The following is a 25,722-nucleotide window of genomic DNA, read 5'->3' on the forward strand; positions in this document are numbered from 1 at the left end:
ACAAATCTATTTTTTTTGTTCAGTGTACATTAAAAACTCATGTAAATAGCACTTAGATAATATATTACAATAATCATAAGTATATATAAACTATGAAGCAGAATGGCATAATTTCTCTGACATACAAATTTAACTATAACATTGTAAAGACATGATACATGATGCAGAATTCGAGGATATATGCTGAATGCAGCTATGCAGAATGCAAACATCAGAATGCAGAACTGTAAGGAAATGATGCTAAATCCAGAACTGTAAATACATGATGCAGAAAGCAGAACTGTAAAGTCATGAGGCTGAATGCAAAAATCAGAATGCAGAGTGCAGAATTCAGAACGGTAAAGACATGATGTAGAATGCAAAATGTAGGACATTCATACAACAACCAAAATTAAATTATAAAATTACATGAATATGATCACGAAAGGTTAGTGGGTGACCATAAATAAAAAGTTTCTCAGACATATAAACTACAGAAGTCTCACATACCTACAAATATATATATATATATCTACGTGAGACTCAACTAATTCAAAGAGATGTACTACCTGTCGCAGAAGTGTGCTACACTTGCAATCTCCTCAGACCTCCTAAAGCTTAACCTGAAAGAAAAAAAATCAAATTAATTAGTTTTTACTTGCATGTAGTCATATGCCTCATGCTTACCATGTTCCTTCCTGTGCCTAAATCTAAGATCGGTTTTTCAAATTTGAACAGTCTATGTGTCGCTATATAGTACATGTGGTACATTAAAGAATCACATATGATTTGTAGTATTTTGAAGTTGTTGGTCGTTTTTCCATTCAACAAACCACTTCAAATCTTTGTAGTAGAGAGATGATTATTTCTTTTCCATAAGACGTACCTGTCACAGAAGTCTGCTACACTTGCAATCTCCTCAGACCTCCTAAAGCACAAACCTGAAAGAAAAAAAATCAAATTAATTAGTCTTTACTTACATGACTGGATATTTGAAGACTTTGTAACCATTTGGTCGTATTATTCCCATCCAAATGGTTCTCGGTTCACATTTTCTTTATCTAAGCCGCATTCTAGAATCAAACCCATGGGTAATTTCTTTTTCATTCGACAAGTCTATGAAACCCATGTGTAGTCTCTGACTTGAGACTTTCTTAAACCATTTGTTTGTTATACTCGTGGTTTGTTATTCCCATCCAAAGTAAACTGACATGTGTTATACATCTTGGTCTAAAGACTTGTAAGCCGTGGGTTTTTTAAATACTGATATGCCTTATACATCTTTGTCTAAGACTTTTAAGCCGTGGGTTTTTTTAACTGACATGCCTATATCTTCTAAGCCGTGGAAAGTGAAATAAGGATCTGTTTTTGATATGCAGTCTTTGTCTAAAGACTTGTAAGCCATGGGTAGTAAATACTTTTAAGCCGTGAGCCTATTAACATGACATGTCTTATGCCTTTGTCTAAAGACTTGTAAGCCGTGGGTAGTAAATACTTTTAAGCCGTGGGTAGTAAATACTTTTAAGCCGTGGGTCTATTAACATGACCTGTCTTATGACTTTGTCTAAAGACTTGTAAGCTGTGGGTCTTTTAACTGACATGTCTTGTCTATGTAAGCCGCGGGCAGTAGTAAATAAGGATCTGTTTTTTTTATTTCTCATGTCTTTTGTCTCAAAGACTTTCTTAAACCCTTAATCGTTAGTTGTATGTAAGCCGTATGTAAGCCGTGGGTCTTTTCAACTGACATGTCTTGTACGTCTGTCTTTGTCTAAGACTTATGTGTAAGCCATGGGCAGTGAAATAAGGATCTGTTGTTTTCGATATGCAGTCTTTGTCTAGAGACTTGTAAGCCGTGGGTAGTAAAAAATTTTAAGCCGTGGGTCTATTAACATGACATGTCTTATGCCTTTGTCTAAAGACTTGTAAGCTGTGGGTGTTTTAACTGACATGTCTTGTTTATGTAAGCCGTGGGTTGTAGTGAAATAAGGATCTGTTTTTGATTTCTAAGTCTTTTGTCTTAAAGACTTGTAAGCCGTGGGTACTAAACACTCTTAAGCCGTAGGTCTTTTAACATGACATGTCTCATACATGTCTTTTCTATGTACGCCGTGGGTAGTACTAAAACAAGGATCTGTTTTTGATTTCTCATGTCTTTTGTCTCAAAGACTTTGTCAAACCCTTTGATTCGTTATACTCCCATTCCATCCAAATAGATTTTCTCTAAGCCGTGGGTAAGTAAAATATGGATCCGTTTTTGATGTTAGTCTTTTGTCTTAAAGACTTTTTAAACCATTGGTGGTTATAATCCTTTCCATTCAAATAATCAAAAACAGAATCTTCAAGCCGTGGGTAACTAAAATAAGTATCTGTTTTTGATTTTAGTCTTTTGTCTTAAAGACTTCCATTCAAATAATCAAAAACAGGATCTTCTCAAGCCGTGGGTAACTAAAATAAGCATCTGTTTTTGATTTAGCATTTTGTCTTAAAGACTTTCTTAACTCGTTATAATCATTCCATCCAAATAATCAAAAACAGATCTTTCTCAAGCCGTGGGTTAGTAGTAAAGTCTCTTCTTGTCTTAAAAGACTTTTTTAAGCCGTGTATAATAAGTTTCTTTTAGGGGCAGCAAAGGGACAATCAGCCGTGGGTGGAAGTATAATAAGAATCTGTTTTTGATTTCTCAAGTCTTTTGTCTTAAGGACTTTCTTAACCACTTATAATCCATTCCATCCAAATAATCAAAAACAGATCTTTCTTAAGCCGTGGGTAAGTAAAGAAAAAAGGAAATCTTTTTGATTTTAGTCTTTTGTCTTAAAGACTTTCTTAACCATTGGTTGTTATAATCCAATCCATCCAAATAATCAAAAACAGATCCTTCTTAAGCTGTGGGTTATAAAGTCTTTCTTGTCTTAAAAGACTTTTTAAAGCCGTGGGTGATACGTTTCCTTTAGGGGCAACAAAGGGACAATGTTCCCAAAATAAGAATCTGACAGAACACTATTAGATTAGTGTCTGTGTAAGATTTTTTGGGGGTTTGAAGTGGAAAACCAAAACATCAAAACAAAATAAAAGGTTTTCTGAAATCTTCTTGTTGTTGAACTCAAAATCATCTCAAAACTGATTGGAAATCTGTAGAGCATAGAAAGAGTCGTTTACCTTAAATGACAGGTATTTCACACGGAGTCACTGCAAAGTCATTCTGCTATAAAACCAGTGTATCTTGTTGTTTCGCCTTTCAGCTCTTCCATCTCTCTCTCTCTCTCGTCACACTGTTTCTTCTGGTGTGAAGCTAACTGAAACAGTAGGAAGATACTGTTATGTAGGCTTTACCATCTGCTGAGTATAATCAAAGACTAAAGTAGCAACAAGGCCCAAAGTTAGTTAGAAACTAACTGACGACAAGAATAAGAATTTGAGGAGAAAACAGAAAGCTAATGAAAAGAGTAAAACATGGTTTCAGTACCACACCCAAACAGGTCGGATCCAATCTGAATCAATCGAACTATAAAGGAACAAGACAATCAATCGATTCACACGAAACCCTAACACATAGAGCGAGAAACCCCCAATCGGGACCGAATCTAAAGAGAAGGAAACCCTAAATCAAAATTGCGATCGAACTGTAAAGGAACAAGGTAATCAATCGAACTAATATATATATAAATCGAACAAAAACAATTAACACGAAACCCTAACAAAGATCGAGAACTCCCAAACCAATCGGGACGGAATCTAAAGAGAACGAAACCCTAAAAACAAAATTGCGATAAAAAGTCCTCAAAGAAATTCATGATTTTACAGAACGAGAGATGGAAACACTTACTATTATATTAATGAATTGGATCCGTTTCTGAAAAGTTTGGAAGAGTCGAAACACTTACGAACCAAGGTTGAGAGAGTTCTTCAAATATATATTTTTTTTATTCGGGAAAAAATGTTTTCTCTTTCATGTGTTGTTAGCGTTTTGCTAACGGTTATATTTCAATTTCAACACGCGATTAACGGTTTAATTATATTCTAAAATTTGTGTCGATTTATTCTGAAATCAAACCGGTTCTGCAATTCACCTCTTAAACCGAACCGATTCTTGTCCACGTCTCTGACTAGTACGCCGTCGTTTTCCATGTCTCTGTTGTTTGGCAGTTTCCAATTTTTTTTTTTTGTAACTCAAAATGGAGGTAACAACCATGTTTTGCCAAAAAAGGTTATTGTTGTATGAATATCTTTCTCTTTTATTTATTTTCTCCTTTAGATACAATCACATCAAAAAAAATCTTATTCACTAAATTTTACATGAAAATTTCTACAACTACAATGTAACCAATCATTTTCATTTTACATATTTATCAATTTTCAGAGAAATTTTATACTTATTTAAGAAGTTTTTTTTTTTAACTCAAATTCACAAAGATATGATACACATTGATAAGGATTTTCTTAAACTTATTAAAGAAAAAATGTTACCCAAAATACTTCAAAAAAAGAAAACTCAAATAATATTTGAAATTTTTTATATAAGATTTTTTAATATATTTTTATATATCTATAGAATAAGTTCTAATTGTCATTTACCTCATTAGTGAAACATTTTTTTATCATTTTGACATTTGAATACTTACTTTTGAAAATTATCAAAAAAATATATAGAAAGAATGATATAGGGTTTAATTGGAATACTCTATTCAATAAACGGGATATTTGATGTAAAAAAAAAGAATGATACAAAGGTTGATTGGAATTAGTTGTAGTTTTATATTTTTTGCTGTAAAATTAAAGTTGTAAATTTATTTGTTGTGGCTGTGTATTTATTTGTGGTAAGATTTTAGCTGTAGATTTGAAAAGATTTAGTAACTTACATAAAATTCTTCTAAAACCAAATATAATAGATGAAGCTGTTTTGGAATCATAAATACAATTAACAAAGGTTTTAAGTTTTAACCCCTCATGAAACTATTTCTTTCAGTGATCTTGTTATCTATATTATCAAAACTAAAATTATATTTTTGTATTGTTTGGAAATATGGATAATAGGATAAATGAAAATTGTTTGAAACACTGATAGCAGTTAAATAATTTTTTTATTTACACATTTAACTATTACATTTACAATAAATTAAATATTTTGATGTATTTTTATTTACATATTCTATCACTACATTTAAAATCAACTTAAATTAATTAGTTATAATGTTTATCGTTTCTTTGTAGGAAAATAAAAACACAAAATGAATTATATAGTTTATAAAAACCTATTTAAATATATTATTACCTTATTTATTTTAGTCAAATATAAAAAAAATTCAAGACTTTAATTTTCAAGAAAACAAAATATCATAAAATTAATAATAATTCATAGAAAACTAATGCAAAAATAAAAATAAATTAGTATGTTGTTTCAAATTAAAATAAACTAACAAAAAACAACAGGTTAATATATAAATAGTACAATTAGATCAAATTGCATCAAGTTATAATTTTTAATATAATATTATGTACAAATAAAAAAGTAATTATAAACATATATGTTATAAAATAATATATTTTTTACTAAATATGTAGATTATAAAACATAAAATTTTAATTGGGATTTTTTTTAAATAAAACCAATAGTTTATGAATTTACATTGAACGCAAGTTAAATAAAAAATATGTGCGGAGGCACGGGTCAAGTTGTAATATTTTTTTTATTTATGATCACATAAAAAGGCTGAGCATAAAATCCGTAACCCAAAATCCGAACTGAATGCGAACTGAAAAATCAGATATGTATCCGGTTTGAAATATAATAAATACACGAATATGTCTTGTAAGGTGGTATAAAACATACGTGAACCAGAAGTGTTATTAACCGAATTTGAAAACCCAAAAGATCCAAAAAACCGATTCAAATGTCCAAATTAATATACAATATAAAAATATGAAACATAAATATATACTTTACATATTCAATTTCATATTTATTTTCTAACAATAAGTATTAAAATTTTAAATAAGTATCCTAAATACTCAATTATATATAAATAAGTATATAATTTATGTTTTTTTTTGTCAGCGACATAACATATATTTTTATGTTTAACTTTTAAATTTTAGATTTTACTTTGGGTATATTCGAACCGATCTAATCCGAATAATATACGATTACTTTATGGGTTCTAGGTATTGATACAAAACTGATCCGAAACAGACGTGTTATATCAGAACCCAAACCGTATTTACAAATTTACTAAAATAAAACTTAGGAAGTGTTATAAAACAGAACCAAAAATATGAAATATTGGATCCGAAGCCAATGGGTATAACTGCTATATTTATAAACACATAGTAAATATATATATTTCTTATTTTGTTAAAACAAGGCAAAAGGATACATCCGAATTATATTACACATGTAAATGGCAAATAGATTTTCATCAGATATTTAGGGTGTTTATGCTAGTTTCAAAGAACAATAAACCATGATTTAATTATAGCATATGTAAATGCTATATTTATAAACACATAGTAAATATATATCATATCTTTGTGAATTTGAGTTATATGTTGGGTCTATTTATAATATGGTCTGTTCTTTCTTTTAGGTTCCTAAAACCAAATTAAATTTTGTGTTAATTTGTAGTTACCAATTTGACAATTTTTACACTATTGATAAAAAAAGAATTCATAAGAGTTTTTATTTCAAAAAAATAAAATATTACAAAATCAAATATTATAAATAATCACTATTTAATAATATTTTAAATTTAATTATTAAAAATATTTTTAATTAGTAATTTAATTTAATTTGTGACACCCCTAAAACAAATTTCTGGGTCCACCACTGATTGTGAAGTCCGTGAAACCCATGAAAACCCTCAAAACTAAAAAAAAAAACTTGAAGGTCAAGTTAATCTCAAAATATTCTTAGCATATTTACATTAACGTTTAGGAAAGTTATCATTATCTAGTATTAACATTATGATAATGTTACTACTATATATATGCATCTTGTATTCTCTTATCAAATACAACACAATAATATATCATATTTTATTCTATTTTACACATTAATTAAACATCTGATAACAACAACATACCACAATCTTCAAACCACGTAAATAAAAACAACGATTCAATCTTCCTATATATTAATTAAGAAGTCACTTAAATAGATTTTCTTATGTTTCATTCATATGTGAAGTCTAGAATTAATTCTCTTAATTTAACTGGTTGTTGGTATTTAAATTTACACTTATTTAGTTAAAAATTTTAAAAGGAAACTAACCCTAGAATTACCTAATATAATATATCTTACCAAACGAACAACTAAACATATTAAATATTGATGAATCAACATAATTTATTTATATAAACAATTAAATATCATATATTACACTATAGAAAATATTAATTTATATAAATACATATGATATTATAGAAATAGTTACATAAACCATTTTAAAACATATTTCTATTAATAGTGAGTACAGTAAATCATAAATGCAGAAAACTAATTAACCTAAATCTAATAATATTTTCTATACTCACTCACTATATATATATTTCCTAAAAATGTGTCCAACGAATGCAAACAGTCAAATATACAATTTAAAATATTCATTCATTTTTCAATGATAAATGTTGATACTATAGTAGAGTTATCACTTATATCTGGTGATTCTAAACTCTAATTTTTTTTTTTGTATTTTAGTAATAGTTTAACAATTATATACATACCGAATATTGTATAGGATAATGTTGTAGATACAAATTATTTTATATTATTACTTTTATACGTCCTTTTACATTATGTAATAACAAATATATTGAACAATTGTGAAACATTAATTATTAAGTATATAATTAAATTGTCGCAAATCACTCTTGTTTATAACCTATCATTTTATGTTAAGTAAAACTAGATAATCATATTATCTATTTTATATAATTAAATTTAAATAATACTAATATAGATATATATATATTTTAATATGGGTATCAATTAATTGAGACTTCATAATCACGGTTTTATAATCATTCATATCTTTTTGTAACAAATTTTTAAAATCATTGATAACAATTTTCAATGTGGAAATTTTAATAAGTTTATAGTTTATAAATGTACTTGAAGATTCATTGCAAACTAAATTTAAATATTTATGTATTCTTATATGGTATATAGTTTATATATATATATGTGTTATTTCAAATATTTATTAAATAAGACTTTTTACTTATATAGTTTTAAGATCATATGTATCTTGTTATATAAAAATGTGAAACTATTGATCATAAACTTTTAACATAAGAATTTTAGCAGTTTTAGTAATTTATAGTCATTTAAAAAAATTTAAAATATAATATACAAAAAATCTAATTTTAATTTTATAGTTAATCTGATTGTTTAATTTACATTAATAGTATAAAATTAAACAAAAATTACGGAGGAGACAAAAATTGTTATCAAATCTTTATTATTAAAATCATTCATTGTCACATATATTTTTCATAACTAATGTTGTGATTATATGTAACACTTTAATTTTATTTTATGATTAATTTAAAAAATAGTATATATTTAGATGGACCAATACATTTTTAAAAAAATTCTGAAAATCATTATGGCGATGTCTGATCACGGTAACTACATTCAAAAGTTGTAATGCTCCTCGATTAATATATAAGGGATTCACGAATTTATTTTTCACATTAAAATAGAAAATGATTCAATATAGTTCCTCACTTTCGACTCTCCCAAGTCTATTACAAACATTAGTTATGAAAAATCAGAAAAACTGTAAATCAATTTTAAATACTCTAATCTCATCAGAAAGAAAAAAAACGAAAAAAAAAATCCAAACATTAGATTTTTGTTATTTTCACAAAAAGTGGCTAGAGAGAAAACATGCATATGGTGGTTTGCATATCTAAACATTAATTACAGAGATCTCACAAAATTGATAGTAGCTAGATTCTATATTCCCCCTTTTCAAATTAATTACGAAGATCTCTTTTATCATTGACTGTAGTCTGCAATCACCACAAAAATATATACGAAGATCTCTTTATTATCCTGTATCAAAGGAAAATTCGTTGGCATTAACGTAATTGTCGTGTCTAGAGTCACGACCTCGACTGTAATCCCTCATGTCCCAAATAGTCAAATCCAATCCAATCCAATCCAATCCAAGTCTTATGTATTTATACTTATTTTTGGTATGAAACTAAATAAAATGTAATTCAATTAAATTATGATTATAATAATAAAAATAAATAATGTTTCCTAAGCTTTTGGGTTTGATAACAATGGCGTGACACTGAAACCTTTTTATCTTCTTCTCAACAAATCTCATCTTCTCTTTCTCACTCCAATTGCTTGCTTGCAGCTCACTCCATCCCTCAAAAAATGGGAAACTGCCTCCCCAATTCCACAACCAAATCCACCGCCGAGATCTCTCCGGTGACGACGGCGAAACCAACCTCCACCGTCACGGTGAAACTCACCGGTCCGCCGAACAGTCTCTCAACCTCTTACCTCCGCTACGCCCTCCTCCACAAGAAACTCAACCTCCGCTTCGTCCCCTCGGAAAACCAGAAACCGACGATCCACGTCGGAGCAGAGACGGTGTCGGGATCCCGGGAGGTTCTGCTCCGTTACATCGAGGACAAGTTCCCGGAGCCGCCGCGGCTCGCGCTCCGGAAGTTCAACCTAGAAGAAGGCTTCGACGACGAGGCGACCCCGCCGGTAGTGAAGGCGATCTGGCTCCAGCACAGGAGCGTGACGTGGCACGTTGAGAGGATGGTGAGGTGGTCTGAGGATCTGGCGGCACGTGGAGGGAGGAGAGCCGTTGATGCTTCGGTGGGGACGCCGAAGATGGAGATTAGGAAGTTCGCTAAGAGCTATGGGCAGTTGCTGGAGGTTATGGTTGAGCATGCTCAGATGGAAGAGAGGGTTCTCTTCCCTCTTCTTGAATCTGTTGATCGCGGTAATAATAATAATAATTAAGAGTTTTTTTATTTTTATTTTTATTTTGATGGACGGTTAAAAGTTTTTTTTGGTAGGGATGTGTAAAAGTGCTAATGAAGAACATGGGAGAGAGTTGCCGATGATGAATGGGATTAAAGAATATATTAAATCGATTGGGGTGATGGACTCTGGGGTCTGTTCTGAGGAGCTCTTTAGTCTTGCTTCTCGTTTCAAATCATTGCAGGTAACAACAGAACAAATCTTCCACTTGTTTTTTTTTTGTGCTTTTGTAATGAAATGGCCGAGATTGTTGTTGTGTGTAAGCAGATGATGTGTAAAGCACATTTTGAAGAGGAAGAGAGAGATTTGCTACCGATGGTGGAAGCTGCGGAGATGGGGAGAGAGAAGCATAAGAGGTTGATGAATCAAAGCTTGGAACTTATGAGAGGGAGTCACTCTAACGTGTGTGATTTTCTACTCCAAGGTCTCACTCCTCAAGATGCTATGCAGTATCTCGACTTGCTCATGGACTTTGCTGATCCTAATTTCATCTCATCTTTTATCTGCCGACAAGACATTGCTGACTGATTCTTTTCTTCTGGCTCAAATTGTGAAAACTGTTATTGTGTTCGGTGAAGTGAGTTTGGTGTAAATATAGTCAGATTAGAGGCTTCTTTGTTTCTTATCGATACAGACAAAAAAAAGGTTATGAACTTATAAGAGGGGAAGTGATTAGAGGCTTCTTTGTTGAAGGTTACTTTGATTTTATCCCTGTTTATTGCTAAGAGCCGAAACTGGTTAATTCAAGAAAACTAGGTCTTGAATCTTTGTCTGTTAGGGAGATTTGTTGTCTCATTTTCTCTTTATTACATGTCTTAGTGTCTCAAGACTTGAATCCAGCAACCTGGTCATTATCCTCTGACCCTTTCTTCGTAGACGCACCACCACACAGAAAATACCCGATTATTGAGGATACCATTCATCTGGAAACTTGAAATCAAAATCAATTATTATTACCGTTTTCTAAGTTTCAGCTGAAGCAAATAAGTCTAGCAACTGATCAGTGTTCATTGTCCTCATACTAGCATTCTCAGCATTGATCACCGTATTGGCAGCCGACACTTTGAATTGTCAAGTGGGCTGAGAGTATGAATTGGGCTGAGAGTATGGGCCAAGATTCATGGTATCCTTATTCTGAGATGACCCATTAACTTCTAGAGAATTAACTTTTCGGGGATAAAGTGAAGAGTGTAGATCACAAACTTGAGTGGGGTATATATCTGCTGATTTATTGTGATGACACTTGGCAAACACCCATACAAGCAACCTGTTTTTCATATGGACACTAACTCGATCCTAAAGTACGTGTGTTGTGTTATATATGTAACACATAGTTTGTTGTGTGTTTGTTAACCAAAAAGAAGAGAATGGCGGCTTTGTTTATTGCTAAGAGAGGAATCATAAACATTTACAGAGCATCGCCGAGACACTACAACAACAACACCACTCTTCAATCTTCTCGTTGCTTCTTCACCTCTCAAGTAAGATGGGGATCATAAACATATGTTCTCTTCTTCTACCTTGATGCACTTTTTTGTATTATTTTCTACAGGGAAGCGGCGATGGGGGAGGAGAATCATCTGCGAGTGTGAATGAGGCGAGACAAGAGGCGATGGGGACAAGTACAGATACTAAGGCTCCGGATGTTTCAGTCAGTTACGCAGCAGATACTGCGAAAGAAGGGTTGAAACGAGCCACGGAACTAGCCAAGGAGGATAGGGAAGACCCTCCTTCAACGGAGGATGCAGCAACAACGGTTGCAGGCGGTGAGGATGAGAACGAAGAGAACGTGACCGTGGGTGAAATAGGAACAGTTAAAGGGAAAATTCAGTCTTCAAGCTGAGAAAAATATTTTATGTATGTTTAAGGACAAACAAATTAATAATGTCTTTTAATGCCTTTTAGAATGTTAAAACTATTTAATGTTTAAGGACAAATATGTTTTTGTTCACCTCTAATGAATAATCCACTCAAGTAGCTAAATGGAAGAGATGTGAAACTCTTACTCCTTGGTTACAAGCACAAGTCCAAATATAAATTCAAAACTATTCTACCTGATGATCACGAATAGGATTCCAATCATGCTCCATAAATACAATTCTGTCAGCAGAGGTAAGGTTCAACCCAAGTCCACCAACTGAATGAGGAAAAAGTAAAGAAGTTTCAATTATAATTACAGTATCTACTCTAGATAGCAGAAGAACTACAGTGCTGAGTAGAGAAAGCATACCGTGTGTTGTCAGGAGCAGAACATCAATTGTGGGATCTGAATTGAAAGCCTTCACAATCACAAACTTTTTCTCCGGTAACTGACCCATCCAGTCTCATATATGTGACGCTGCTTTCAAGAATAAGGCATAAACAGAATCAGCATGGGTATTTGTGTACATCCGCCTGGAGTGGAGAAACTAATACATGATTGGATAGATGATTAGAAAAATTCACATGGGGAAAGGAAGAAGATGCAGTTTCACATTTGGTTAGATAGGATTTCTTCTTCTCATATCAGCTCAGACACATGGATTGTAACATTTGACAAGCACGATTCAATAATTTCTTTTAAGATATAAGAGCAATCCTTTGAGTCAAGTAAACTTCAAACCTTGATCTTGTTTGCCTCACCAAATTGCTAATCACCCTTATCATATTATATTCATTTTGTGTGTAATGTCCTGCTTCATAGTTTCTCTATGTGCCTATCCTGAGTGAGGAAATGATTTAGCAGACACTGCTGCCATCTAAACTGTTTTTGATGTGTTTATTATAAGTCAAATTAATACAAGTAGATTTCTAGGAAGGTGCTGTGGATTTGTTTGATCTTAAAGTACAAATACGCTATGGGGTGAATCTTATTGTTGTTTCCACATTCAAAGCAGGTTCGTGAAAAGTTTCCTTTGTTCCTTGAAGATGATTGGAAAATATGTTGATTTGGTTATTTCCTCACCATAATGGGATATTATAGAACTTTTGCTTCCATGTTCCAATGTTTTGGTCTTATTTGTCTTTCGGTTGTATTCAGAGGGAAAAGTTCGGTCTTGTTGTACAAGAGAATTATTGAGTTGTCAGGTAACCTGTCCTTTTCAAGTTTCTCAAACGAATTGGTTGTTGACTAAAACAAGTATTAAAAAATCTGAAAATGGGGTTTAAAATTGATAAAGGAGGAAAAGAAAAGGCTGACGTGGATGCACATCCACCAATCTTGGTTAGATGATTCCTGCTCAGATGATCAAGAAACATAGATTTTCTGAATCTGTACCCTGACATATTATGATACCTGTTTGGTACAGAAGCTACCAATAGAGCATAGTGTTTGTGTTATGTATTGGCTTCATGAATACTCTTTTGCATATCTTGAAAAGTATAATTAAATAAGGAAGACTGTCCCCTAATTGGTACGTCTTTGGATCAAAATTGGTTTGTTTAGGACCCGTTAGTTCTCTACAACAAAACCATACACTTCTTTGGTTTATGCATCTGATAACTCATGTTTTGCTTCTTTTTTTCAATTTTTTTGTCTTGCACTTAAGAAAGAACTCGGTTTGGTTCTTTTCTGGTTTACAGGGATTGTTTTGTGCTATATCGGTTTGGTTCGGTTTTCTTAACCACAACGTGATTACTCGCGAATCCCGCCTCGGATACTGTAATCTAAAAAGGATATGATGATGGAGATAAGAAAAGACGCAAGTTACGGAACATGATTTAAAGCATTAAGGTGCCGACTGGTTTTCCCGCTACCACCCGCAAACGCAGCTTTTGCGGTTTGTAGCGGTTGTTGGCGTTTCGAAACAATCACAGAAAACGCTACAAATCGCTTCAAACCGCTCCGAACCTCTTAAAATCAAAAGCTGGTTCCAGCTAGCGTTTGCGGTTGCGGGCGGTTGCGGGAGGGTAAACTTTTTTTCTTTAAAAACAGAATAAATAAAAATAATACTAAAAATATCCAATAAAAATTTTAAATTGAAATAATAGAAATTGTAAAATATATTCATATTATATTTCAATTTATATTATAAAATTCAAAACTAAAATATTTTCTATAAATTTTTAAAATTGAATAATATGATTTTATAAATATAAATTTTATATTTATCATATTATTATGATTTTTAATATTTTTATAATTACATAAAATGTAAATATTGTTAAATTATTATTTAACAGATGTTGCGTTTTGTAGTTTACCAGTCATAAGAGTCCCGCAAACGCAACAATTTCTAACAGCTATACCAGTCGTACAAATCTCTAAAAAACGCTTAAAACCGCAACCATCCGCACCCGCAAACTCCCGCAACCGCAACCGCAACCGCTGCGGTTACACCAGTCAGGCCCTAAGTCTTGTCGTAACTACTAATTACCACACTTTCCGTAATTAACGCCTTTTCACTCTATCCATCTTTTTTCTTGCTTATCTTCTTTATAGTATTGTTTCTTTCTCCAAGCTCACTCACTCACACTAGCTTAAGTCCGTTTACTCAAAATGGCTACCTTAAACACTCGAGTCTTCGTCATCTTTTCTCTCTGTCTCATACTTAGCAAGAAAGCAACGTCGCAGCTTGATGAGTTATGGCTAGTCGGCGACGACGATGACGATCCACTGAGGGCGTTGCAGACAAGGCACGAAAGAACGGAGGGGAAGTGTGATTACTCAGAGGGAAAATGGAGCTACGATGAAACGTATCCTCTCTACGACTCAAACTGTCCGTACTTGAGCTCTGCGCTAAGTTGTCAGAGAAATGGAAGGCCTGACTCTTATTACCAGAAATGGAGATGGGTCCCTAAGTCTTGCTCACTTTCAAGGCACACAACCACACTACTCTCTACTTCTACTTATTTTTAACCAGTTTAGGGGCTATTATCTATAAGAAGACTCGGTTAGGTTATTATATTGGCTCCAAATGGTAACTGATGAGGACTAAATGGTATAAAGATGATTAGAATACAAATTGAAAATAGATTAATGTTTTCATTTCTCTACAATGTAGTAATCTAACGTTGAGATATTATGAAATTGTGTTTAAATTTTTGAAATTAAGGTGAAGATACTATGATCTAGGGATTTACTTCTCAGCTAGTTTTCCAAACATAGTTTGTTAACCACAATTTGCAAGTTTAGGCTATTATATTGGCTATAAAGGGTAACTGTATGAGGACTAAATGGTATAAAGATGATTAGAAATATACATATAGAAAAATAGATTTGTGTTTTCATTTCTCTACAATGTAGTAAACTATGGTTAAGTTATTATAAAATTGGGTTTAAATTTTTGAAAGAAATTAAGGTTAAGATATATAAAGGGTTAATATACTAGTATGATCTAAGTGATTTATTTCTCAGCTAGTTTTTCAAACAGAATCTTTTAACCACAACTTTTGTTCTTACAATCTCTCTAATTATTGATGGTTGGTGTTTAGGTTTGACGCATTGAAATTTCTGGGGAAAATGAGGCAAAAAAGAATAATGTTGGTAGGAGATTCAATAATGAGGAACCAGTGGGAATCTCTTGTCTGTTTGGTACAGTCTGTGCTTCCCACTCATCGTAAGAAGCTCACTTACAATGGTCCTACAATGTCTTTCCATTCTCTGGTAACAATCATATCTCTTTTGGATCACATTTACATAATTGGTTTGTAAAAAGCAACTAATAAGTTTGGTTACCACAAGGACTTTGAGACATCAATTGAGTTCTGTTGGGCTCCTCTGCTTGTGGAACTCAAGAAAGGAAATGACCGTGAAAGAGTGTTACATTTGGACTCAATTGAAGACAATGCTAGATACTGGCGAGGTGTTGATGTTCTTGTGTTCGATTCTGCTCACTGGTGGACCCACTCACAGAAACGGAGTTCGTAAGCCATCAACAAAACCTTTATCAGCTTTGGTTTAAATGCAAATGACTAAATATATAACATTAAAGTTTTGACAATAACAAGAGTTATCGATGATTTTAGGTGGGACTATTACAAAGATGGGAACAAGCTTTACAAAGCTATGAACCCAATGGTTGCTTATGAAAGAGGACTAACCACATGGGCTGAATGGGTAGAGATTAATCTTGATCCATCCAAAACCAAAGTCATTTTCCGCACAAGCTCACCAAGGTCTACTTCTCATCCTAATCTCATAACGTTACTTATATGAAAGCAAAGTTGATCATGTACATAAAAAAATGCTTTGGCAGAGAGAGTGGTCAAAAGTGCTACAACCAGAGACATCCATTGCCTTCTTCTAGCGAACCACATGTTCCTCAACAATCAAGAGTGTTGAAAAAAGTTCTTACGAGAATGAAATACAGAGTGTATTTGCACGATATCACAACAATGTCGGCGTACAGGAGAGACGGGCATCCATCGGTGTTTAAGAGAGCTATGGGTGAGGAAGAGAAGCACCATCGTTTCGCTGGACCTTCACCAGATTGTAGTCACTGGTGCTTGCCTGGTGTCCCGGATATCTGGAATGAGATGCTTTCTTCAATTATCTTAACCAAAGCTGCATGAGTTATGTGTCGGATTTACTCATGATGTTTACTTGTGTGAGTTATAACTTATAAGTCTGTTTATGCAAAGGGAAGTCAGTGGTTTATTTAAAATAAGTATACCCTTTCCAAACTAAGAACCTAATAATCAAAGACAAAAGACAGCTCAAACGCCTTTAAGCATGTGATGATAACAAGTACTTGAACTTGGCATGTTGCAGCAATAGATGATAATAATAGTGTACTCTTTAAAAAACTCGAATATTGTTCGTTATTTATCCATTTGTTTTGTCACTAAATGCATATTAAGTTCCGTTTATAGCACAAAATGTTTTGGTAGAGAGATTTTCATGTTACTTTGAACTTTGCAGCAATTGTGAAAGCTCTTTCTTTATTTTCACCCACTCACATTTTCACAACTTTTTCTTCTTTTCTTTGTCTTTGGATGATTCGATTAATTAAATCTGTCTTAAGAAAGACACCAAGATATTATTCCCAAAACAAATGCTACAAATCAAATAGAGAGTAAAAATAAAAGAAAGAAAAGATTAGGCTTCCAACGAATTTTCTAACGTTTACATGATGTGCCTTTCACATGTGAAAACAAAAATTATGTATCTTAATCTTTTATTGGGTTAATGTATCCAAACACCCTTTATCTGTCTCCAGTCTCCAGTCTCCACTAATACCTAACTCCTTTTGTTATTTCTCAAACATTGTAGGTCAAGTTTTGGTAGTATCTCTTAACATCTTACCAAAAAAAAAGGTTTTGGTAGTATCACTATCTACTAATATCTTTACACTATATACTATAGAAGGCCGGTCTTAGATTTTGAAAAACATAGATTATTTATAAAAAAAATTAATAACCTAATGTCAATGCATATTCAATTCATAGAATTTTGGAGATAATAAACCAGTAATATCGCATTTGTTTATGATTATGACCGCATGATACGACGTTTTATTGTACAAGTTTTAGTCAGAGACGGTCTTCACACGACGTCGTTTGTTTGACGAAAAAAAGTAATGAATTTTTTCATTGGTCAATATATTTGAATAAAATAATATAATCCGTTATGAGGGGGGAGCGCGTGACTTTAGTTTCTCCGCCTCTTAATTGCTTTTGGATTTAATCACTTGAAAGCTCTCTCGCTGGGCACAGACAGAAGATCACAGTCTCTATCTACACGCTTGGAGGAGTATGGCGGCGGAGAAATGGGTGTACATGGTGACGGCGCAAACCCCGACGAACATCGCGGTGATAAAGTATTGGGGAAAGAGAGATGAAGTCCGTATCCTCCCCGTCAACGACAGCATCAGCGTTACTCTCGATCCCGATCACCTCTGTACCGTCACCACTGTCGCCGTCAGTCCCTCTTTTGATCGCGATCGAATGTGGCTCAACGGCAAGGTAATCTCTCATGTTTTCTTCGTTTCTTTCTTTGCTGTGAGATTCCGTTCCACCCCAATCCAACGGCTTTTGCTTAAATATTGATTTAGATTCCAACTTTTTGAATATTTGTAATTGGGATGAGTCCTGATATTTTTTTTTGTTACTTCATAAACGGTCTCATAACTGGGCATAATGAACATATTTTAAATAAATAAATAAAATAGGAAATTTTGATCCTCATCAAAATTGGATAGGAAAAACATTTCTTCATAAATCCATTCATACATAAGGAAAATAGAGAAAGTGTGACAAGATTTTCAACATAATTGGTATAAAATTTGAGGAACAATGAGGAGTTTTAACCGAATGGTCCTGACCTAGTGCTAAAGGGTTCACAGATGTGAGTAGTCGATTCCCCTTGAGTGGTAAAAAAATGCGGATCTTGCGGGCCTCATAGTGATTAGTCCGGCCTAGAAAGCCTTTGGGATAACACCACGTTTATCAGAAAAAAAAATTGAGAAACAATAAATTCATGATATATTTTTTTTTTCTTTCTAAAATGTGGTCACTTACTGAAGCCAAATTCAAAGTTTTTTATATCACTTTATGATTGGATTCACTTTCATTTTTTTTTGTTCTTGTTTGTTTTCATGTTAGTGTAGGAGATCTCTCTTTCTGGGAGTAGGTACCAAAACTGTTTGAGGGAGATTCGAGGTCGTGGTGGTGAGGTTGAAGACAAGGAGAAAGGTATCAAGATAGAGAAGAAAGACTGGGAGAAACTTCATCTTCATATTGCTTCTCATAACAACTTCCCTACTGCTGCTGGCTTAGCATCTTCTGCTGCTGGATTTGCTTGTCTTGGTATTTCTTTTTTTTTTTGCTTTTCCTCTCTGTTCCTCAATGGGGATTGAAACTGAAGCATGGAAAATTACAGATTATTTGCACTGTCTTTACCTTATTATATTGAAGGAACCACATGGTTTGATAATTGTTAAATATCTAGATTGGTGCTTGAAGCTTATTTTAAGGTTAGAATATATAGCAAAGATGTGATTGCTTGTTTCTGAAGGAACTTAATTACAGCTCATAGATTCTCCACTGTAATTTATAGCTTGCTATTAAATCTTTTGTCTATCCATGACAATTAAATTATCTACTATTCTCAAGGTTGATTATGAGCTACAGAATGATCCTTGTTTATGTTAAATTGCTCTTTTTCTACAGTTTTTTCTCTGGCAAAGTTGATGAATGTAGATGAAGATGCAAGCCATCTTTCTGCAATAGCCAGGTATATATGCAGTGGACATTCTTCCAGTATCGTTCTTTACAATATATATATCATTTTGCTCGTTATTGATTATATACGCATACTATACTTTATAATGATTTTTTAATGCCTCAGTTATAATAATTAGTAAACGTTCTCCTCTCCATGTTGTTTTATTGTTGAATGACGAGTATTCTGACACTCCTCTAGGGATTAAGTGGTACTGGTTTACCAGGGTTTAATTTTAATTCTCTTGTGTAGGCAAGGTTCAGGAAGTGCTTGCCGGAGTTTGTTTGGTGGGTTTGTCAAGTGGGAAATGGGAAGCAAAGAAGATGGAAGTGACAGCGTTGCAGTTCAACTAGCAGATGAGAAGCATTGGAACGATCTTGTTATCATCATTGCCGTGGTATGAATCTTATAAATCTATTGTCAAGCGACTTGTATACTTGGTCGTCCAATCTACCTAACAATGCCGTTTTCTAGTTAACCGTATGGTACAATTTCTCTCGTCGTGCAATTTTAATGAATGAGCTATATGATAGTATTTCCAGGGCAAAGTATTTGACTATTTGGACGTATGACAAAGTATATGATAGATTAATACAATAATACATGCAGCCTCTTCTGCATTATGGCATGAATAGACAAGTCTAAATGATCTGAAATCTATGAAAATCCACTGTCTGCTTTTATTTCTTCCTTTCTAGCTTGTAAAAGCTTCTTGCATAAATGCTTTTTAAGTGTTTTTAGCTTTTGCTACACCTAGGTGAGTTCACGGCAGAAGGAAACGAGCAGCACCTCTGGAATGCGTGAAAGTGTTGAGACGAGTTTGCTTTTACAGAATAGAGCAAAAGTATGTTACTTCTTGATGTTTGATGGAAAGTCTGTATTATTACCTCTTACCTTTTTAGACTTCACTCTCTGTTTTTTCTTTACCTGTAGGAAGTTGTGCCTAAACGAATCCTGCAAATGGAGGAAGCTATTAAAAACCGAGATTTTGCATCCTTTACACAATTGAGCTGCGCAGACAGCAACCAGTTTCATGCTGTTTGTCTGGATACATCTCCACCCATATTTTACATGAATGACACCTCCCACAGGTTTATTTTTTTGAGTCAGAGGCTGCTTCTTTTTATTTAGCTATCATCGTACATTTCTTGATTTAATATCAAACTGTTAACTGCTTCCTCAGGATAATTAGCTTGGTTGAAAAATGGAATCGTTCTGAAGGCACACCACAGGTAAAGTCCCTACCAAGTTGTGTCTTGTTCGACCTTTTGGCCATTTTGCGCATATTATTTCCAAGCATTTGGAGTTGAGATAGATCAGACCACCTTTGTCTTAAATCTGTTTGCAAAAAAAAAAAAACATCCTCTGTTCCTTGAGTATATAAACAAGAAGTAACTCGAAATTTTGAATGTGAACAGGTTGCTTACACATTTGATGCTGGCCCAAATGCTGTACTGATTGCACGCAACAGAAAGGTAGCAGTTCAATTGCTCCAGGGGCTTCTCTACTATTTCCCCCCTAAGTCTGACACTGATATGAAGAGGTGAGAGATCGAAACTTTCTGGTTTTTGTAATGAGTTTAACATAGTATAGTTTAAAGCTGTTTGCAATGATTTTGGTTTCTTTTTTTACTAGTTACGTAGTGGGAGATAAGTCGATCCTAAAGGAGGCAGGATTAGATGGAGAAAACAGTGTAGAGAATCTGCAACCTCCACCTGAAATAAAAGACAACATTGGATCACAGGATCAAAAAGGCGAAGTCAGTTATTTTATCTGCACTAAACCTGGAAGAGGTCCTGTCGTGCTTCCCGACCAAACTCAAGCTCTTCTCGATCCAGAAACTGGCCTTCCCAAGTGAGCATGTTCTCTGCTTGATCAATGAAATGTTATATGATTAGCAGCAATCCTTTTGACTGCAAAGTTTAAGAAACAATATTTGTGGCAGAATAAGGGCAAAGCTTCGTTTTTTCTCTACTGCTAGCTTTCTTATGTCCAATAAACAAAAATATCATCTTTTGCCTTTTACGTGAGTACATGTTCGTGCAACACTGCAACATATACCAAGTATTGATATGCCTTGAATCTACTATTAGCTTTAGGGTTCTGAAACAGTAATCCATATACATATACGAATAATTCTTGGGTTCATTGATGAACCTAGTTTCGTTATTAATGAACCGCACCGCACCAATTGATAAAATCAAAGATCCAATATAGTACTGGAAATACACTTTTATTGATGATAAACTCGAGATATACAACTATGGAGGACTCTATAACCTGAGTTCCTCTCTACTCTATCACCTGAGTAGATCAAAGCACATCATACACTATGATTCAAAAATGTATATTTCGAATGAATACAGATATTGTTTATACTCCTTATTTTTCTAAGTCTTCATCACTTCTTTATTTATTTCTTCAGCCACGTCAGCAACTCTAACCGCTGCAATTCTTTAGTCAGCTCCTTCCCGACTCTTATCTTCATTAAATCCAGCTTCCAACTTCTTCTTTCTTCTCTCATACTTGATTCTGTGCCTATCACAGACCCTGCCATAGCCACAACCAACTCTGCCACAGCCCACCAATGCCGACACAGATACCTTCATTGCCCAACCTGGTGCAGCTCAATATCCCCAACCTTGCACAGGCAAACGTCCCTGTACCTTTCTATCTTCCTTTGAACATCCCAAACATTGCTTACCTATTCTTGTCATGCCACTGTTTTGTATAACATACAGTTTACCTTGTGTCAGTCAGTTTGTAATACAACTAGATGTACTGTTTCTTTTTCATTATGCTCTTGTTTGTTGTTGTCGTCTTCAATATTGTTGCTTCAATGGGCAAGTTTCTTTTGCACCAGTACAACTTTTTCTTATCCTTTCAGTTTTTCTTTTTAAATTTGCATGAGCTTACTTAATTGTGCAACGCAGATTAGACTAAACTAGTAGGCTATCAACATACATAACGTAACACTATAGTTGAAACAAGTCATAATCTTGGACGAGGCATTCTTCACTATGTTGCTAAGAACAAAAAATAGCTTTACTTTTTGGCAGTATTCTGTAACAATTACTGGATAATGTTTTTGCCGAGTTGGCCACCATTTGCTAGGTTTTTGAAAAAGACAAGGTCTCGTTTGCAGTTTGATTTGATAGCATCCTCTAGTTTATCAACCTGGTCAAAATCAACCTTGAAGGAAACCATGGTGGTACCATCTTTACCAGTATCATAGTCTTCCTTGATGTCTTCAGCCTGGCATGACTGCAGCTGTGACACACACACACACACACACACATGTATATATATATAGAGATCAATTCATGAACACACTGGCAACGCATAATCTCTCAACATCTATAAGAAAAGTCAAAAAGATTAAATTAAGGTGGATATTAGAAAGTAACCTGATTGTAAACAACACCTAGAAGATCAAATGTCACCTCGACTCCCATTTGAACCTTGAGAAACGAACGAATGGATCAGTTCAAAACCCAAAAAAGAAGTAACAGGCAGAAACGAAATGACTTTTGTTTTACTTTAGACTTGAAAAGGCGAGTTGAAGCAGTTTTCAAGCAATCAGAGGTAACCCCACCATATGCTCTAACAAGACCTCCGGTTCCGAGTTTGATGCCCCCAAAATACCTAAAACACACACACACATTACATGAATGAATTTGCTAGATTCTATAAAGATTTAACAATGGCAGAAACCAACCTAATGACAACAACAATAACTCTGTCTAATCCAGAGGAACAAATTGCAGACAGCATCGGCTTTCCTGCTGTGCCCGATGGCTCACCATCATCACTAGATCGATGTTGATCACCAACCTACACAAAATAATAATAATAATAAATATATATATATATATTTTTTTTAACTGAAGGCATCCCATAATGAAATGTTAATTTAATCGAATCACCTTATAAGCCCAGCAGTTGTGCGAAGCGCGAGGATCTCGGACCTCGGAGAGGAACAGTTGTGCCGACTGCTCGGAGGAGATAGGACCGGCGATCGCGATGAATTTGCTCTTCTTAATCTCTTTCTCTAAGGATACAATTTCTTTGATGGTCGTGAAGGCGGCACCGAAGGAATCCGAAGTCATCGAGCTCTTCGTGGATAGCAGACAAGCGGTGGTGATTCGCCGGTGGAGATAGACAACGACGGAGCCTGCTGCTGCTACTGGTAAGCGCACCAACATCTGATTCCTTCCTTTACCTTTTTACGACTTCTTCCCTCCCTTTAGCTTGTTATCCATTGATTCCATTCCATCGATCGGGCCCAGTACAGGCCCATGTTATAAGACCTCTAGATTCCATGAGGAAGAAACATTGACATTGGGTCCAGGCATTTTGTATTTTATTTTAGTAGTTTTTGAGGTTTTTATTTTAAGAGACAACTATATATAACATTTGTCCTATTGAATTTGCGTTTGATAATAAAAGCAAATTTTAATCTGTTTTTAAAATATCACATATGAAAATAAATCATGACTTCTATTTTAATATATAAGACTAGGATATGACTCGTGCCTTGCATGGGGTGAAAATTCTCAAAAAAATTAGAGAACATTACGTATTCTATATTTAAAAATTGTCAAAATGTATAGTATGTGTAATAATATATAAGGGTTAACATGATTAGTAAAATAATACACCTTGGACTTTAAAGTACATGTTCCGATCTTGTGGCAAAATGGTTAGTTTGATCTACTTATATCCGAAAATTATCAAAAAAATATTCATTTCGTATACTTTATAGTATTCATGTGATCCCACTGAGTGTGTAACTAAGAAGTGAACCATCAGTTTTGAAAGCTGTCACAATCCGATAAGATGATTGGTTGTGCGGTATAATCCCCCTGAGTGCGTAACCAAGAAGTTAATCATCAATTTCGAAAGACCTTGATTGAGAAAAGGGTCAAATTGGCTGAATTGTTCTTTCTTAACAGTAGCATGGATCTTATCCCCCTGATATAGTAAAGCAACATTTTTTAGTAGTTGGTTTAGATAATCAAACAATTTAAAACGGATAGAAAATACTCTAGGTTTCAGTATGTTTACCTTGAAATCGACCAAAACCATCTCTATTGACTCTCCCACGGCACCGGAATATTTTGTGCAAAGACGCACAATTTTCACCTTCACTTTCCACATAGATTTGAAAAGCTACAAAATCAAGACCAGCCATTTTATTAATCTCACGTGGTTTGAGTAAAAAGTTTAATGTCATTGTTTTTCTTTCAAAATCATTGTGGTGATGATACATGGTAGATCATTTTTCAACAATGTCTAAAAGATGGGATCGTGAGAGGTTTTGTTACAACAAAACATGTTTCGACAAAGATGCAACGTGCTGATATTTTGACGAAGGTACTTGGTAAGAAGGAATTTATGGGATTTCTTATCAAGTTGGAGTTTGAAACCTATACTCTCCAAAATTAGAGAGGGTATTGAGATTTGTACATATCTACATTATTTATGATTAGATATGATCGTATATTCTGTGTATCTATGTTTTAGGATAAAAAACTTTGTATAAATAGAAGGGTCTTGGACCTAAGAATGAATAAAAAAACAAAATATTTTTCCATATACTTTGTTTTCTGACAAAACATTTCCAATTTTTACTAGTACTTAATAGGAAATCTAAACTTTCCAAAACTCTGTGACTTACACACAAAATGTAAATTCAGAATCAACAATACGTGTATATATATGTACAATTGATTGGTCGGTTAAAAGAAAAAAGAGAGGAAAACTTATAAAGACTAAAAAGTTTGGTGAAAGAAGAAAATGAAGAAAATGTCTTGTATCATCGTAACCATCGTCGTTGTGGTGCTCATCATAATCTTGGCTCTTCTAGCTTTCTGGGTTTGCGCCCCAAACCTTATCAAATGATTTGCGAGCGATGCATAACTATTTTGTTACCAATTAATTATGTCTTTTTGTTAGTTTTCATTCAAGTTTTGTTTCGCTTAATGATATTGTAATTCTATAGTGTTTACATAAATGATTTATGGTTTTATTATATTGATAATAAAAGTGTTTACAATCTTGAGACAATTGCTAGAGAGTAATCTCACCTCTCCATGATCATGAATGATATAACTTCTAGATAAAGATCTCTAATTCTTACACTTTGTTAAGGGTGTTGCGGTTTAAGTCGGTTTACTAAACCATTCTAGAAGTCGTTTGTGATAAGGACTAAGGTTGTTGTGATAAGTCCTGTATATTAGTGATAAGGTTGTTGTAGATATGGAGATCATGTTGTATCCAAATGTATATATACTCATCGACATCTAATGAGAAGAACAACAAGTTTACCGAACAATCTATCTCTCTAAAGTTTACATGGTATCAGAGCCTTTATAAGGTGATCCGTTAATCGTTGAGAGAAGATTTGTGTCATGGTAAAAAAAGAAGTTGCAACGAGTGGCGGCGTCAATCACAGTGTGGGATCGCCGTATTTCTTGTCGCATTTCGATAACCCTGGAGTGTCGATTACACCAGTCTCGTTGACAGGTGACAACTATGCCGAGTGGGCTTCGGAGTTAGAGAACGCGCTTCGTGCTAAGCGCAAGATTGGATT

General features: G+C 33.8%; 5 protein-coding genes and 1 long non-coding RNA gene across 6 annotated transcripts; 4 read left to right on the forward strand and 2 right to left on the reverse strand.

The window, feature by feature from the left end:
• Positions 1–329: 329 nt before the first annotated feature.
• LOC108853820 (uncharacterized) lies at positions 330–3,939 on the reverse strand. The gene is made up of 4 exons (XR_001949772.2): positions 3,803–3,939; positions 3,136–3,272; positions 866–920; positions 330–602 (listed from the first exon to the last, which is right to left on the reverse strand). It is a non-coding gene; the product is annotated as an uncharacterized LOC108853820 (long non-coding RNA).
• Positions 3,940–9,239: 5,300 nt separating this feature from the next.
• LOC108851478 (uncharacterized) lies at positions 9,240–10,682 on the forward strand. Its single transcript, XM_018624916.2, has 3 exons — positions 9,240–9,944; positions 10,021–10,169; positions 10,253–10,682. The coding sequence occupies exons 1-3, from the start codon at positions 9,365–9,367 to the stop codon at positions 10,511–10,513; spliced, it is 990 nt and encodes a 329-aa protein (XP_018480418.2). The 5' UTR covers positions 9,240–9,364; the 3' UTR covers positions 10,514–10,682.
• Positions 10,683–11,321: 639 nt separating this feature from the next.
• Positions 11,322–11,936, forward strand: LOC108853558 (uncharacterized). Its single transcript, XM_018626969.2, has 2 exons — positions 11,322–11,466; positions 11,538–11,936. The coding sequence occupies exons 1-2, from the start codon at positions 11,353–11,355 to the stop codon at positions 11,826–11,828; spliced, it is 405 nt and encodes a 134-aa protein (XP_018482471.1). The 5' UTR covers positions 11,322–11,352; the 3' UTR covers positions 11,829–11,936.
• A 2,470-nt stretch (positions 11,937–14,406) lies between these two features.
• On the forward strand, positions 14,407–16,572 carry LOC108848548 (protein trichome birefringence-like 36). Its single transcript, XM_018621940.2, has 5 exons — positions 14,407–14,782; positions 15,398–15,569; positions 15,648–15,829; positions 15,932–16,081; positions 16,162–16,572. Exons 1-5 carry the CDS (start codon positions 14,463–14,465, stop codon positions 16,475–16,477), a joined length of 1,140 nt encoding a protein of 379 aa, XP_018477442.1. The 5' UTR covers positions 14,407–14,462; the 3' UTR covers positions 16,478–16,572.
• Positions 16,573–17,554: 982 nt separating this feature from the next.
• LOC108855303 (diphosphomevalonate decarboxylase MVD2, peroxisomal) lies at positions 17,555–21,173 on the forward strand. The gene is made up of 9 exons (XM_018629087.2): positions 17,555–17,869; positions 18,514–18,712; positions 19,076–19,139; positions 19,380–19,524; positions 19,885–19,971; positions 20,061–20,218; positions 20,311–20,359; positions 20,546–20,670; positions 20,763–21,173. The coding sequence occupies exons 1-9, from the start codon at positions 17,660–17,662 to the stop codon at positions 20,983–20,985; spliced, it is 1,260 nt and encodes a 419-aa protein (XP_018484589.1). The 5' UTR covers positions 17,555–17,659; the 3' UTR covers positions 20,986–21,173.
• Positions 21,174–22,061: 888 nt separating this feature from the next.
• Positions 22,062–23,364, reverse strand: LOC108855304 (uncharacterized). The gene is made up of 5 exons (XM_018629089.2): positions 23,054–23,364; positions 22,846–22,961; positions 22,667–22,772; positions 22,535–22,588; positions 22,062–22,397 (listed from the first exon to the last, which is right to left on the reverse strand). The coding sequence occupies exons 1-5, from the start codon at positions 23,330–23,332 to the stop codon at positions 22,200–22,202; spliced, it is 753 nt and encodes a 250-aa protein (XP_018484591.2). The 5' UTR covers positions 23,333–23,364; the 3' UTR covers positions 22,062–22,199.
• Between the last annotated feature and the right edge of the window lie 2,358 nt (positions 23,365–25,722).

Source organism: Raphanus sativus, chromosome 4 (assembly GCF_000801105.2).
Source record: "Raphanus sativus cultivar WK10039 chromosome 4, ASM80110v3, whole genome shotgun sequence".
NCBI lineage: Eukaryota > Viridiplantae > Streptophyta > Magnoliopsida > Brassicales > Brassicaceae > Raphanus > Raphanus sativus.

Excerpts from the sequence above, each read along its gene's own strand:
- LOC108851478 (XM_018624916.2), top strand. The coding sequence starts at position 9,365 with ATGGGAAACTGCCTCCCCAATTCCACAACCAAATCCACCGCCGAGATC. Across the intron at positions 9,945-10,020 it reads TCTTGAATCTGTTGATCGCG|GGATGTGTAAAAGTGCTAAT; the intron begins GTAATAATAATA and ends TTTTTTTGGTAG. Across the intron at positions 10,170-10,252 it reads CTCGTTTCAAATCATTGCAG|ATGATGTGTAAAGCACATTT; the intron begins GTAACAACAGAA and ends GTGTGTAAGCAG.
- LOC108853558 (XM_018626969.2), top strand. The coding sequence starts at position 11,353 with ATGGCGGCTTTGTTTATTGCTAAGAGAGGAATCATAAACATTTACAGA. Across the intron at positions 11,467-11,537 it reads GTTGCTTCTTCACCTCTCAA|GGAAGCGGCGATGGGGGAGG; the intron begins GTAAGATGGGGA and ends TATTTTCTACAG.
- LOC108848548 (XM_018621940.2), top strand. The coding sequence starts at position 14,463 with ATGGCTACCTTAAACACTCGAGTCTTCGTCATCTTTTCTCTCTGTCTC. Across the intron at positions 14,783-15,397 it reads AAGTCTTGCTCACTTTCAAG|GTTTGACGCATTGAAATTTC; the intron begins GCACACAACCAC and ends GTTGGTGTTTAG. Across the intron at positions 15,570-15,647 it reads CAATGTCTTTCCATTCTCTG|GACTTTGAGACATCAATTGA; the intron begins GTAACAATCATA and ends GGTTACCACAAG.
- LOC108855303 (XM_018629087.2), top strand. The coding sequence starts at position 17,660 with ATGGCGGCGGAGAAATGGGTGTACATGGTGACGGCGCAAACCCCGACG. Across the intron at positions 20,219-20,310 it reads ATGAATGACACCTCCCACAG|GATAATTAGCTTGGTTGAAA; the intron begins GTTTATTTTTTT and ends CTGCTTCCTCAG. Across the intron at positions 20,360-20,545 it reads GTTCTGAAGGCACACCACAG|GTTGCTTACACATTTGATGC; the intron begins GTAAAGTCCCTA and ends GAATGTGAACAG.
- LOC108855304 (XM_018629089.2), bottom strand. The coding sequence starts at position 23,332 with ATGTTGGTGCGCTTACCAGTAGCAGCAGCAGGCTCCGTCGTTGTCTAT. Across the intron at positions 22,962-23,053 it reads ACAACTGCTGGGCTTATAAG|GTTGGTGATCAACATCGATC; the intron begins GTGATTCGATTA and ends TATTTTGTGTAG. Across the intron at positions 22,589-22,666 it reads CTCGCCTTTTCAAGTCTAAA|GTTCAAATGGGAGTCGAGGT; the intron begins GTAAAACAAAAG and ends TCGTTTCTCAAG.